Source organism: Astatotilapia calliptera, chromosome 15 (genome assembly GCF_964374335.1).
Source record: "Astatotilapia calliptera chromosome 15, fAstCal68.1, whole genome shotgun sequence".
Lineage (NCBI taxonomy): Eukaryota > Metazoa > Chordata > Actinopteri > Cichliformes > Cichlidae > Astatotilapia > Astatotilapia calliptera.
Genome location: NC_137436.1, coordinates 38,337,482 through 38,353,468, shown reverse-complemented (window position 1 = coordinate 38,353,468; position 15,987 = coordinate 38,337,482). Strand labels below are relative to the sequence as shown.

At 43.1% G+C, this 15,987-nt stretch overlaps 1 protein-coding gene across 1 annotated transcript in view; it reads left to right on the top strand.

Annotated features, from left to right (window-relative positions):
* rnf13 (ring finger protein 13) overlaps positions 1–15,987 on the top strand; it is a 39,746-nt gene that overhangs the window by 11,342 nt on the left and 12,417 nt on the right. The window contains exon 4 of the mRNA XM_026194234.2: positions 932–1,054. Coding sequence (XP_026050019.1) covers positions 932–1,054 — 123 coding nt within the window. The remainder of the gene's footprint in view (positions 1–931; positions 1,055–15,987) is intronic.

The following is a 15,987-nucleotide window of genomic DNA, read 5'->3' as shown; positions in this document are numbered from 1 at the left end:
CACAGAGCGATGGAAGTGAAGGCAGAGTCCCAAAGTCCCACAGCAGCTCACACTTCCTGTCTACCACCCTGCCTTAGACACACACACACACACACACACACACACACACACACACACACACACACACACACACACACACACACACACACACTGGTGTTAGTTACACTTCCATTAAAGCGGCAGAGGTTTTTGAAATAGCTCTCCTCGTGTTGATTTCTTCTCCGTGCATCTCATCTGGTTCTTTGCTTAGTCACTTCTATTTTTGTCTCCATTCAAATTTTTTTTCTGGTTTTCCTATTTTGTCCGCAGCTATCTTTTGTGTCTTTTGCTGTCTGTGCTTTTGTACATCTTTTATCACTCCCAGGCTTTCTCTTTCTTCTCACTATCTTCTTCTCGTCCATCACTTCAAAGCTGTTGTTGGCTATGTCACTAAGGCAGGAAGCAGCAGCAGAGAAGAAGAAAGAGGATCAGATTTTTGAGACAGTCTGAGAACAACAGCATCCTTGATATGTAGCTGACTGTAATATGTATGTGTCTTCATTCCAGTGGAAAGTTCTGCATTCATTATACATGCATCACAATGTCACATGAATATGGTGCATGTAGGGGTTGCGAACCAATGTTGCAAACCAGCAATTTATTTTCTCCAGCTTTCTTGATGGATGCTGCTTATCTAGGAGGACAAAGGTTTAAAGCTTTAGATTAAGGAACGAAACTCTGTTGTTGACGCATGTTAACCACACGCAGGCACACGCAGATCCCAGAAATCTCGCCTACAATGTAAATCTTGGAAAGAACTGAAAAAAGGCACCTCAGATATGTTTGAAGTTTGAAAACGTGATCTAATTCTTGTTTAACTTGTGATATAAGTGAACCAAATAAAGATAAATTTGGATGGAAGTCACATTACCCCTTCATAATATCCCCACAGGGCTTCCTGATTGGCGCTCGACCAGAAAATGCCTGCGAGCCCATCGAACCCCCGCCGAAGGAAAACTTGACGGGCAACTTCATCGTCCTCATCAAGCGGTTTGAATGCAACTTTGACATCAAGGTACCATATTCACACCAACGATCACACACAGTATATTACCCCAGTTATTGTGTTTGAGTCCTTGTCTGAACATCTCTAGTCCTGTTGTTAAGGTGCATACCCGAGCAGATCCTGTGATATTCTAATTGCACTGAATGATTTTGACTGCTTCCTGTGTGAATGCTCATTTAAAGCACTGAGAGCAACAGAAAACGCACGCTATTTCAGCAGCTGTAGACTGGTCAGGGCCCTGCCACTGTGTGCTTCACAGCGCATTCGTGTCAGCAGGTGGTGTTTCTGAGTGGATTCTTACCAAAACTCCTAGATCAGCTCATCGGGGCAGAAAAACAGGAAGAGGCCATTTCCCTAAACACAGTTTCCTGCCTCTTTCTTTTCCTCCTGCAGCTTTGTGATACCTGATGTGTGGAGTTGAAAAATGTTGGTTCCCAAATGAGTTTCCCAAAAGAGGCCTGAGAGCCGATCCTCATCAGTCAAGTGTGTTGGGAGCATAGTTGTTTCCCTCGAATGGTAAAGCAGAGTTAGAGTAATGTCAATCATGTTGTAATCCTGACCTGTCAGTTTAAAGAGGAGAGGGAGCTTCTAAACTCGGATAAATCCAGACTAATCTATGTAATAAAGCTGCCCCCCTGGAGTTTTCTAGTTGACTAGTAGCTGCTAATTCAATGGATTAGACTACGAGTCGATTAAATACATTTCTGGGGTTAAAGAGAATGTGATTAAGCTTCATGTCGCTGCACCGAGCATCCGACTGGCTATTTCATGTGGCCAGCTTTGGGATAATTTGTTTTTAAGCTCAAATTGGCTTGAGGGGGCTCTATGTCATCTTTTAGCTTTTTAAAAACCCACATTTGGGGTTTCCTGTCATGTGTAACTAGGAGCTGCTGATAACGTCGCTCTGCGACTGACTGGCTTGAGTGTCCATCAGTGAGGTCACTGTTCGTCCTGTGACCAACCGACCAATCAAAAGTCCCTCTGTCCTCATTGACTGTTTGGGTGACTGTCAGGGGGAAGAGTGGCCTACAGTGACTCTGGGTTTAAGCTGCTTTTAAATGGCTCAGGTTTCGAACACATTTTATTGATTTGCGCAGATGTGGAAAAGTATTCACCAGACTTTATTCCCTCCCACATAAAATCCATCTGTAAGATGAGAGCCAAATACAAATCACAAACATTATGTGCCCTTTTTTTCCCCAGAGGTCTTGAGGACACATTTTTGCTATATGAGTTTCCATAAAGACGTTCGTCAGGAACAGCATCTATCCTGAATCTCTGCCAAAAACTTTACGGTTCCTCTCTGAATAAAAAAAAAACATCAACCTTGACATTAGAATAGCCAAGAGTAGTCATTAGAATAATTTGGCATTTTACTATTGATGGGGCACCCTGACCTGACTATTTTGGATGATCTGTGCCCAAATTAAGTTTTTAAGTGTTAACTCTGATATGCCTCACACTGCCTGTTGCTCACAGATTTGGAGTAGCAGAGAGGAGAGAAAAGAGATGCAGCATTAAGATGAGTAATGGGCTAAAGGAGAGGAAGGCATGCAGCCTCTTGTTCCATTTATCTGTCTCATTTTCTTTTTTTCTTGTACTGTTACCTTTTCCATTCCCCCCTCCTCACCCTCCCCGCTCTGCCTTATACCGTCTGGGTTGTGCCTTTTTATTCATTCAGTCTCACATTTCCTGTTTTCTCCCCCCTCCCCCCCCCTTTTTAAACTCGTTTTATTTTCATTTGCCATCTCTCTCACTTTTTCTCGCCTGCTATTGAAACTGTTGAGCAGCCATCAGCCATGTAGCCTTATAAGGTCTTACTGCTACACACACACACACACACACACACACACACACACACACACACACACACACACACACACACACATAGAAACATGTTGACAGACAGGGCAGTGAGGTGTTTCCTGAGCTGGATTGTAACCAGACTCCACATAGTTGTGTGTCAGACACACACACACACACGATATATACACAATGCACATATTCTGCTCCATCATAAGCTGCCATTTAACCCTCTGTGACCCTCCTATGGAGCAGCTGAGATTTTTAAATTAATTATGTTTTTTTTTTAACCGTGTGTGTTTCTTGAGAGACTGAATCATCAGCCATTAGTCATAATTAATTTTTTTTTTAATTTTTTTGGAGCTGCTGATATTTCACAGCTTCTTCTGATTAAAGTGAAATTATTATTGTGTTAAAGCTTCACTAATTCTTGCCATCTTACTTTAAGCCAGAATTTCCCTTGTCCTTCCTAGCTGCCAACTGTGCATCCCACCACGCTTGTGATGTCAAACAGCATCACAAACAAAAAAAAAAAACCCAGTGATGAGTACAAATACTAAAGCTGCTGTACTTGGTGTCCCTGATAACATAATAATAATGAGTATGCCACCAAAACACGTATGATTTGACTCATGCACATGTTGTAATCATGTTTGTTGACATCTGTTCCATAAAAAGGACAAAAATATACATATATGAAAAATATTCATAAGGAAAGCTGTGGATGGATGGAGGAAAGGAGTTCTGATTCTTGTTGCTATAACCACATACTTACTATTTATAATAGTTTTAAACTTTACAGCAACACCATAAAGATAAAGGCTAAAACTAGTGAAAACTAATAAAGCCCAATTTGATAATTATGAGAGTAAACAGACATTTGTCAGTAATCTCTGGGTGTGGGTGTCGGGGGAGGTCGTCTTTATGTCTCCTACTCTTTCTTTATCACCTCTCCAATCTCCTTTCCCCCTCTCAGTCTCGCTCTCCCTCTTTCTGTGAGGTCTCAATTCGACCTTAATGATTGGTCATCTACACCATCATCACTTGGAGACACACACAGACATGTGGCTTGCCCCCTCCCCTTAGCACTCTCTCAATCACCCTCCCAGTTGTTTCTCTTTCTTGCATCCCTCCCTCCCTATCACACACACACACACACACACACACACACAACCTTCCACCCTTCCTCCCTCTTAGCCGGGCTCAGTTCCCTCCAGAAGCTGCAGGGAAACAAAGGAATAATAGATTCCATCTTGACTGAAACCAGGCGCTCATCTGTGGGGGTGTGTGTCTGCATGTGTGGGGTGCAGGGGTGTCACCCCTGCATGCCTGCAGTTTCGTCCTATTGCCCTCTATTTCTTTGTCCTTCTGCAGCCTCCTGCAGCTATTACACCTAGCCATTAGCATCCAGTGATCAACAGCGCAGAGTTGTAATGGATCCTGTGGCAGTAATGCCAATAAAACAGACACTCGAACACTTAACCCTTCGTCAAGCGTTAGCACCTCGTGTGTGTGTGTGTGTGTGTGTGTGAGAGAGAGAGAGAGAAAGGGAAGGTCGTAGGAGTCTGTATTGAAGCAGGATCGGAGATAGGGAGGGGTGAAGGGATGTTAACAGGCATGCTTGCTCATCGTGTGTGTGTAAGAGCAAAGCATTCCTCCATGGCCTTTTTTTTTCTCTTTCTTTTTTGTAAATAAATCTCCAGAGAGCGAGGGTTTGCACTTCCTGTGGACTGGGATTCTTTGAGGTGGTGTGGAGCCCCTCATTGGTGACCTTTCTGGGAGGAGGAGAGAGAGCGGGACAGGAAACTCTATACCCTTTTCCTCCCCCTCTCATCCATGAGCATCCCCTCCTTTTTTCCCCCATTTCATCCTTTGCTGAATGACCATCCATCCCCCCCCCCCCCCCCCCCCCCATTTCCCCTTCAGTAACACACACACACACACACAACAAGTCTGTATATGTTGCGATATAATATTCTAGTTATGTAATACAGACTCTTCTTTTACTCCTATAAGCTGTCCTTTTGAACAGTCAGTCCCTCTGCTGCCCTCTGTGTGATTGTTTTCTGGTTTAAACGGTTCCTACTGATCCAGTCTGTGAATGTTTTCGCTCTTATCTGGTTTTGGGTAATGTTTGTGCAACAACTGTGGCAGGTAGAGCTGACAGCTTTCTGTCTGGTGGAAAATTCCCAATCATTGACCTAAGTCGTGCTATGATTCATTCGAAAACTTACCGCTCAAAGTCAACCATTCAGTCTGGTGCAAAAGCTCTTTGTTCTGTCAGGAAGCTGCTAAATCCAGGCGATAAGATTACACATCAAACATTAAAAAGCCTCTTGCTACCAGAGTTTAGTTAAACATAGCCTGTAACCCTGTACTGATGTGATTCAAGAGCATGGTTGGAGAAAACTGGCATATAATTAGGGCTCACATTGTTACTTTACTAATTGTAACTTTGGTTTGTTGTTCATGAACTCAAAAGTCATTAAAGAGTATTTTTAAGAAATAAAGGAAATTGGCACTAAAGGTTTCCTCTGAACATATTACATCTTCCTGAATCAGGATGAGTTCCCAGAGCATGTTTTTGTTTTAACCCATATCCATGTAATTCTACTTTTCAATTTCTTACATGGTTACTTTTTTAACTAATGCAAAGTTTTTTTTCTTACTAGTCTGAATAGAAAACTCAAAATCAAAGCCAAAGTTGAGTCTAACAATCTTGTAACTCTCAACAGTGAAGTACTGTCTTGAATTCGGCATGTTTACGCTATTAATCCCTATAATAAAAACATTTGTAATGGATTTGTCTTCCTGTTCACTGTCACATTAAAAGCTTACACTGATTTTGAGTGGAAATGGGTTGTACAGAGTAAATTCGGCAGATGTTTTTATGTGATCTGTGTCGATGAGAAGTTACAAAGTGCTTATTCACCAAGTCAAAATGTTGCTGCAGAAATCCAGTGAAGGAAAAGCGCGATAAACGGGTGACCGGTTAAACTTCATCGCTTTAGGCACAGTCAGATCATCCTAAAGATGCTGACGGGCGACCCCCGGTACCACGATTGGTTTCTAGGGAAAAATGTGTATTCCCCAACAGTTTGGTGAGTGGTTTCTGTAACGACTTTCCAATAAGCTGGCACATTGGTGTCACATCACCTAAGCAGTTTCTGGTGCGTGCCCCACATCTGTACGCAAGTCCAAACATCTTTGTGTCTGCTAGTCTTTTTTTAAATTCTGTAACAGTCATAACACAGCTCTCATTCGACTTATGCACCCCAACTCCAGATTGTCACTGCCGGCATACCTGCTGCAGAAAACGCGGTCAAAAACTGTTGCGCTTCACTGAATGCATGAACCTCTTCCTGTATAACTGCAGTAACTCGAAAGATAACGGCTTCCTCCTGTCCAAATGCACAACAATAGAAACAAACAATTAAATGGCTCTTACACTTGCTGAAGGTTGCTGTCTGTTATTAGGTGAAAGTCAGTCGTAAAGATGGACTGGGGAACCTCCTTGCGATTTCTTTGGTTGATTGTTGCCATGGCTGCCCGTAGTTTGATTACAGATATTAAAGAGGCAAACTTTTCTGAAAACACTTGCTAGCTAACCATCGAGCTGCAATGACTTGGAAACATAAATGGAGAATGTTTGCCTTCAATAGGCACAACTTCCATACCGCCTCTTCTGTACAAACTACATCAGTCACAGGGAGGGTTTTAATGCAACACTGTATCCATGTGCCAGTCTCCATGTGACAAATCTCACCTTGTAACAGCAACCCATCTGCCAGCAGGTGAAGTCTCTCCTTAAAGACCCTCCCACTTGGTTACCAGGGGATTGCTGACTGATCTTTAGCCCTGTGTGGCTGTGTGTGGAATAACACAGTCCATGTATTCCTGGATATGAGTACAAATATAAATACATTGAAAAGTCACAGTTCCTGACTTTTCCTTCAACGCCACAGTCAAAGTTGGTTAGCACTGGTTCTGGTGGCTAGTAATTCCCCTCCTAACCTTGCTTCCCACATCTGCCTTACAGTAAATACTTTTCAGTGCACAGCCTGTTTGTGTTGCAGTGACCTCACAGCCCCCAAGCCCCCCCCCCCCCCCCCCCCCCCACACACACACACACACACACAGAGTCTTCAGTCTTTATTTAAACAATGATCTAGCTTCCTGCACACACTCACTCAGTCTTATGACAGGGCATGACTATGGCTGACTGGATGTATGACTAGCTCGTGTGTGTGTGAGAGGGTCCTGGTTTTTTTTGTTTTTTGGAGCTTGTTTTATATCCATTGCAGTTTGTTGCGGCAGGAAGCTGCTTAAGCTGCAGATCCATTTATATTCACATATAAAGGAACTGTAATGCACTTAATTGCACACAAATGGACTAATTTAGAGAGCTGATTTGGCTCCATGTTTCAGTCATTGACCTTTGTTCTCCTTTTCCACCTTTCTAGTTACAGGTAAAACTCTACACACATTTATACATATCTGTATTAATACAAGCAGCTATTTAAAAAAACAACAACAACAACAACATCCAAACATACGTGTAGTTACAGACAAACACACTTCAATACCTTCAGTTCAAACATAGTCTCTTTCAAACCCAGGCTTGGATTGCACAAATTAAAGCTGTAATGTGTTATCAGCGAAAACATGGCCCCACCCTGCAGTTTGCAGATTTATTGAACTCTTTATCTAATCGCTAGTCTGGACCTTGAAACTAAAACCCAGCTCTGCCCAGCATTCCTCTGAAAACCCGAGGGGAGGGAGGGAGAGTGAGATGAAGGAAACCTGAGGAGTTGAATGAGATGAGGGCAGGGAGGTATAATAAAGGCATGAGAGTGGAAATATCAGCAAAGGGGCTGGGCATTTCTGAAGAAGCTGGCCATCGGGGTGATATAACAAGGGTAATGAGGGGGGAGAGGAGGAGGTTAAATTTAGAGAAGAGAAAGTGATGGAAATGAAAAATGTGGTGTTTTGTAGGGAAGGGATGGGTGGGAGGAGAAAACAAGGAGCAGGAGGGGAGAAAATGGGAGAGAGGCAGTTAAGAGCAGAGAGGAAGAAGGCAGTTAAGACCTGATTTGGAGCTGCAGTAATGGGAAGCTCACATTTGCAAAAAACTTGCATTGTCCAGCTTTTAAAATCATTTAAGGCAAGAAATGTGAACAAGATGTCCTGTGCTGCTCAAACTCATTTACACAGAGCTGAGGTCAAGACTGCTCCATGCAAATTTAGCGGCTCCAAACAAGCTCCACGCTGTCGTTGACTGCACGAGACACGAGAGTGGAAGTCAAATAGATAAAGAGGCAAAAGCATGTCTTCAGTATAAGAGGAAAGACAAGTCAGTGTTGTTGCTGCAGGACCGCATGCAGTGCTGGCAGCAGATAGATAAGAGTGAAGATGCAGTAATTCTTCACACGCACACGCAGTGGTGATGCAGCAGTAGTTAGTGATGCTATCAGCAGTCTCTTTCCACACTACTGTGTTAGAGATCCCAGTATGTGAGCAGAAAGAAGGCCGGTGTAACTGCAGCACAGCGGTATATACTTGGCTGTATTTTCTTTTCTTGAATCCTGCAAAAAATATGAATAATTTTTTTAAATTCATTTTTTTGTGTATTCTGTGACATGCATGTAACAGAACACATTCCTGATAGCTTTGTAAGGCAGCACAGTTTGGTGTACTGTGTCTCTCTTAGTGTCCAAACAAGTCAAGTCCAGCTCTGGCCAGTGTTTGTGCACCTTCAGTCAGCTGAGAGCTAGAAGAGAGTGAGTGTGTGCTTTTACACACACTCTCTCTCTTCCGCAGTAATCGAAGGTGCAGTGACCTGTAGTAGCAAGCTACTTTGAAATACCTTTTCCACCATTTTACGGTTGACTGGAAACACGTTTCTTTTCCTTCCCTCACATTCACACAGTCGGATTCATTCACAGGAAGCAGCTCGATACGAGAGCAGAATTCGGCTGCTGTTGGCCTCCAGGTGGCTTCAGCCTTCCTGCTTGAAAGTCAAATAAACTCTTAAAGCTGATGAGTCCGGAAGAAAGAAGACATTTGCAGGGAAATTTAAATTGTTCAGCTTTATTTGCATTCATCTGCGTCATTTGTTTTGATTGCAATCATTGATTGGATAAACACTCAAACAATTAGGCGATCTATTAATTTATTCAGCAGTGTTGATGAGAGGAAAATACCAGTCATTTGCTGGTTTCAGGTCCTCAGCTTCGAGGATTTGTTGCTTTTCTCTCTTGGAGATATTTTTCAGTGACATCTTTGGACGGTAGTTGGTTGGACAAAAGGACCAGTCGAATCTTCTTATGGTCAGAATCTTATTAGATCTACTTTTAGAAAAGATTAAAGAAATAATGAAGGTCAATATAAAAACTTCAGTAATGATGAGAAATAAAGATGGGAATTCATTAGAATTTGGTGGTTCCATTGTGAATATCTCTTATCGATTCTCAGTGGGTTCTCATCGGCTCTGCTCGCAGAAACACTACCATCGCTAAGAATCATATAAAAGACATTACATTTGTACAAATTCATTACACGCCGTGGGTCAAATGTTTGTGCATGTTGGAGGTATCTGGAGCGTCTGGCTGCTGGGCTGGGGTTAGCAGTCAGTCAGCTAACGTCACTCTGGGTTCTTGGCTAGTTTAGCGTTAGCATGCTGTTTGTCCAGGTACTTGCAAAGACTCAAAGTTGTGTTAGCAACAAAATGCAGCTGTTTCTGTCGTGGATGCAGTTTCCACGTTACCATTGTGCTCCTGTCCTTTATAAATTTCATTTATAAAGACAAGACTAAAGATTCCAAGGAATTAAACTACTAGAAATCAGTTCTCTACAAGAATCGGTTCTTAATTCCCTAATGCTCAATATATTGCTTTGTCTTTGATCTAATTATATTAGAATCCATCATCAGTTCATGTGCATGTTTCACATCTGTATTCATTTTAATACAAATTTCTGCCTTCACTGTGCGCTCGTATGCCACATTGTATTTTAACCTCCTGGATCTTGTTAAGTTCACTCGCAGCGCTCCAAAAACAGCAGCCTCTTAAGTCGAGTTTAATCAGCCTTTTTTTTAAAAAGCCATAATTAGTCAGTTTTACAAATAAACCTTCACCGTCTGCACTGCTGCCCAGTTTAGAATTGGTTCGATGTGCACCACGGGGTGCCGAGAAGAGAAAACATGCCGCGCTGCGCTTTGTTTGGAATCCAAAGTGTGCTGGTACAAGAAAAGAAAATGATGTGAAGGTTTTGGAAAGCAGAACCGGGGGAAAAAATGACCAGAGCTAGAAGTTTCTAGAGCCAAGTCATGCCGTCACATGACGACAAAAAAATGAAGCGATACCCTTCAGAATCTACACTTGCCCTCTCTCTGTTTAAGTTTGCAACTTTTCCTACATTCTAACCAAATTGGATGTTTTTTGGAGTGATTTGATGCTTAAGTATCATCGCACGAGGATACCTGCTGTTATGATCATCCTCCACAGATGTTTGAAAAAGAACAGAAATCATCATTTATCTCTGTTTCTCATCACATTGACTTTTACTACGAATTTCTGTTTTTCTATTATTCCTAGAGGCTTCTTATTTTCTGCCTCCTGTCGTCACCTCGTCACACACACACACACACACACACACACACACACACACACACACACACCTCCCTGTTTCTCTCCTTCCTCTCTGGAATGCACTGAATGTCCTTATCTTTGCCCATGCAAACACAAGGGTGAGCCAGCAGCAGAGGTTGAATTCCTCTGCAGATCCCAGGCCGACTGGCTGCACCACAAACTGGCATCTAGACAGCCTACAAGTTAAATGACTCCCTACACGCACTGAAGAATGCTCCGTAAAGACGAGACGTAAAGCATGACCTACTTGTTTATCTTTTGGCCATATTTTTGGCGTCTGGCAGCTGTTGCACTTTCCCATTTATGCAACTTCATTTCCAGCAACCTTAACTTAACAACTGAACCAGAGACATCCTCATAATTTCTATCCTGCACATTAGTCTGCCCTGTTAAAACCCAGCGCTTTCATTATACATGATGCATCTTTGGCCCCACACAGTTTGGTTGGGAGATTCAGAAGTGTTATGCTGCTAACTGCTAATGTGGCATTAGAGCTGCTGGCCTCAAGTGAAGATGACGAACAAGCTACAGAAATCACTTCTTTCAGGCTAAACATATTTTTATGAGCACTTTGAGTGTAATGGTGGCTTTCAGTGATGTTTCCTGTTGATAAATTGGTCTTAAACGTGTCCAGAAGAAGTTAATCCATCACATAAGACTGAAAATCACAGCTTTGTGATATGAACCAAAGTCACACACACACCTAGATGCAGTGTCTTGTATTCCGCTTCTCCAGACAGCTTTCCTCCAGACGCTCGCACACAGGAGCCATTGATCCCTCCACACAATGCAGCCTCAGAGGCAAACACATGGAATCACAATGCGGCGGCTGCCATACACGCAGCTTTTACGTATGCTTGTGCATAAAATTACTATGACAAGGAACACACAAAAGACAGAGCTGCTCAGTGTTGGTGTCCATGCAGGCCACAATAACACACACACACACACACACACACACACACACACACACAGGTCTTAATGGATTTGCTTGCATCATAGCGGAGTACAATGCTTGTCTAAGGAGCCCTACTTGAACAGCGCAGCTGGCACAAATACTCACGACCAATCATCGCTCAGATTAGTATGAGCGGCCCACCCCGCCTCCTCACCCCACCCCTTACCCCACTCCAGACGACTTTCAGATATTTTACACTGTGGCCCAAAGTCCTCTCTTTCTGTTCTCCTTCATGTTTCAGGTCACATGCTCTGACTCATTATTCACATCAGCAGTTCTTCAGTGGCTTCAGGTTGCGAATCGTATTTAAGAAAAATAAACCTGCGTTCTTTGCTTTGCCAAATATATTGTCTCTGCTTAGGCTCCATCATCTGCCAAATCCTTAAGAATACTGAGGGGTGAGCTGGATAGCAGGGACTATTACTTTGTCCCACAGAGAAACTTTCTGTCTTGCCAGTCATCCTCTCACCCACCTAAATATTGCAAACCAAACCCCACCCTCCCCACACCACCATGGTAGTTGTGACTGCCCCCAGCAGGACAGCACAACCAAGAATTGCAGATAGATTTAGTTTTGTTCCACTCTGCTAAATGAGATTATAAATGTATTTCTTGAGGAGCGGCAGCGCTGTGGCTGCTTTAGCTTCCATGACTCCCTCAGGATGTTACGTCATCTGACGCATGTTTTTTCCCCTCTAACTTTCAGAGGAAGCATCTACTGTCCCACTATCTCTGACCGTGTCAGAATACCTAATGATTCACTCTAAGATTATATCGTCACATCCCGTTTCCTTCACCACATCAGCCACAACAATGGCCGTACAGGATACTGTAGCCCATAAAAGCTGCCTCACAGACGAAAGATCGCATTACATCAGTTTTCCCCACATCCCCTAATGCAGCACACATGACTGCTGCAGGAAGGTTCCCTATTTTACTCTGTCTATTCATGTTTTGTGTGTGTGTGTGTGTGTGTGTGTGTGTGCGCCTCACACCTGTTGCATCTAGCAACCAGAGGCATTATGCCTGCTCTTTCCAACCATGAAGCTGTGCTGATTGTTAAGATGTTCTGCTGTATTGAAAGCGTGCGGTTTTCAGAAAATTATTTGTCCGTGTTTGAAATGTTGTCTGCTGTGTAGACTCACAAGTTTGTTTTATCAGAATCGGCTTGTTTGGCCCAACGTAAGTCTGTCTTTTTACCTTTTGACCTTTTAATTAAATTCAAAGTCTTGACCAAATAATATAAGAGTCTGGACAGACATCATAGTGATAATCTACAGGAGGTTCTCATGTGGTTTGTATTTCTGATTTCACCAGACAATTAAAGTCTAGTTTACTTTCTCTTTTTTTCTTGTTTTAAGCTGATGTCTCATTTATAATTGTTAAACCATCTAAATAAGTAACCCTTTAGAGTTCTGGATTGTCAGACGGGAGACAACCCAGAGCTTTTGGGGTCGTCCTAAACGATGGAGACTATCTATTCTGTGTGTTTGACTAAATGCTAAAAATCTTTGTCCAAAGTAACTGCGCAAAGCTGGCAAGTTTTTGGAAAAACCCTGGCCTGGGACATTTCTAGATTATGAAGAGGGGAAAAAAAAGGTTTCAGAGCATAGCTGCTGCACTGACCTACGCAGAAAACACGTTACACACTAGTGCAGGCGTCTGTTTTGTAGAAGAGGTGGGCGGGTACACATCTATGATTAATAAGAGTGTGATGAGGGTGGGATGTTTATGCAACACTTTAAAAAACATACAAACGCATGATAATAGTCTTTGGCTAAAGGAAATGGCCAGTACTGTCTCAGCCTGGCTTAAATTAAAGAATTGCATGATAACGAATATCTGTTTTCAAACTCACAATATTTTCAGGATATTTGTGACGATGCAGGAAAAATCTGAGTGACCTTTTATTGCAGTTTGCAGAGCTTTTTTTTTTTTTCTTCTTTTTTTTGTTTTTAATTTTTAAAAAAAGGTGCCAGCAGCAGGATTATAGTGTAGTAGGTAATAGCTAGTGTTTTCCCTGGAAACTTTAAGTAAAAGTATAAAACACCTGTTTTATTTGAACAAAATAAAACTTGGGAAAAAAAAAAAAGCCACCCGTGGGTGGCACTTTCTAACCAGCTGGTTAAAGCCCTGCGTTTCCTCCATATTACTGCATCAGTGATTTCCATGCACTGTTTGCTTTTCCCGTCATATGGATTCTAACTTCTGAGTGATGCAGTCATGCTTGGTTGAGTCATTTGTGTACGTTTGCATCGCACATCAGCAGCTGCTAGCTGCCCGCCTGCATAGGCTGATTGTACTCAACTGTGTTTTTTGCCTCATGGTTTCCACCTTCAGCAGGAAAACCTTTCAAGTCCTGTGTTTTGATGGAGACTGTTGAAGTCGCTTCCCTTGTAGGGGGAAAAATAATCATCATTTGACGCTGAAACGCAGCTCTTACTGTCAGACATGCCCGGGTTTGACTCGTCGTTGCTCACACAATATCGCGACATGACAGTTTTGCATCATGTAAGTTTATATTGGTATTAACGCGGATTAGACGATATAGATAAGATAAGATAACTCTTTATTGTCATTGCACAGTCATACATAGTACAGTAGTACAATGAAATTGGAAAAACTGTCCTACGTCGGCACTACATATAACACAACACGACACGATATGACACATCACAACGTAACAAACAACACAACACAGTATATTAACTTAGTATAAAAAAGAAGAATAAGTGTATGTGTATTGCACACTGTTATTATTGCACATTAATTATTATTGCACCTTGTTATAAATATAAATATTATTGTTATTGTTTTAAACATTGTTACCTCCCCCTAAAAAGTCCAGGGAGGTATCCAGTCAGGTCAGCTATTTCCATTGATCAGGGCTATTGCCCTGTTGTAAAAGCTGTCCTTGAGTCTATTTGTTCGGGACCTCAGCAGCCTGAACCTCCTGCCAGACGGCAGCAGCTTAAACACCCGGTGTCCTGGGTGTGTGCAGTCCCGTAGGATGCTGCGTGCCCTCTTGAGACAGCGAGTGCTGTACAGGTCCTTCAGGGAGGGAAGAGGATGTCCAATGATTTTTTGGGCCATGTTGATGACCCTCTGGAGTGCCTTTCTGTGTGCTGTGGTGCAGCTGGAGAACCACACACCGATGCAATATGTCAGCACACTTTCAATGGAGCAGCGGTAGAAGACGGTCAGCAGCTCCTTCTTCAGGTCCATTTTTCTGAGGATTCTCAGAAAGTGGAGACGCTGTTGGGCCTTCTTTAAGACCGCAGAGGTGTTAGAGCTCCATTGGAGGTCTGTGTCTATGTGCACACCCAGAAACTTGAAACTGGAGACCCTTTCCACGCACTCCCCGTTGATGCTGACAGGCTGCAGCTCGGACTTCCTCCTTCTGAAGTCAACTACCAGTTCTTTTGTTTTGGTGGTATTGAGGTCCAGGTTGTTGTCTGCACACCAATCTGACAGCCTCTGAACTTCAGCTCTGTATGCAGTCTCATCTCCCCCTGAGATGAGCCCCACCACAGTGGTATCATCTGCAAACTTGATGACTGTGTTGTCTGGGTGGGAACTAACACAGTCATGTGTGTACAGAGTGTACAGTAGGGGACTCAGTACACAGCCTTGTGGAGAGCCAGTGTTGAGGCTGAGGAAAGATGAGGAAAGATGAGGCCCCACTCTAACTCTCTGTACACGGTCTGAGAGGAAGTCTCTGATCCAGCGGCAGGTGGTGGAAGGAAGTCCAATTTCCAGCAGTTTATCTATTAGTCTGTCCGGGAGTATCGTATTGAAAGCAGAGCTAAAGTCAACAAAGAGCAGCCTGGCGTAACGGCCCTGCACTTCCAGGTGAGAGATGGTGGTGTGGAGCGTTGTAGCAATGGCATCTTCAGTTGATCTGTTAGCTCTGTATGCAAACTGGAGCGGGTCGAGTGTGGGTGGCAGGCAGGACATGATGTGACGTCGGACCAGTTTCTCAAAGCACTTCATTATAACAGGTGTTAGAGCAACTGGTCGGTAGTCGTTGAGGCTGCTAATGTTAGTACGCTTTGGCAGTGGGACAATTGTGGCTGACTTTAGGCACGGCGGGATGCAGGACTGGGACAGTGAAGTGTTGAAGATCTTAGTGAAGACCCCAGCCAGCTGGTCTGCACACTCTTTTAGGACCTTTGCGGTTACCCCATCTGGTCCGGTGGCCTTCCTGGGGTTCACTGCCCTCAGTGTGCGCCTCACCTCATATTCCTGCACTATGAGGCTTGGGCTGCTGCTGTCCGATGTTTTTGCTGCTGCTGCCTCTGGTCATGTACATGCCTCTGGTCATAGTACATGCCTAATGCAAATAGTTTTTAAAGATTTACATTGCAAAGTATTAATAAATTGTCCAATTAGAATTGAAATGCAAAGCTTGTGTTTGTTACTACATGTTGTGTTCTTACTTATTCTTGATGCCTGATAGTCATGGCTTGTTTTTGTTGTAGAGCACAGAAAAGCACCTGTAGGGTATCAGATTGAACCATGTTGGCTGTTTG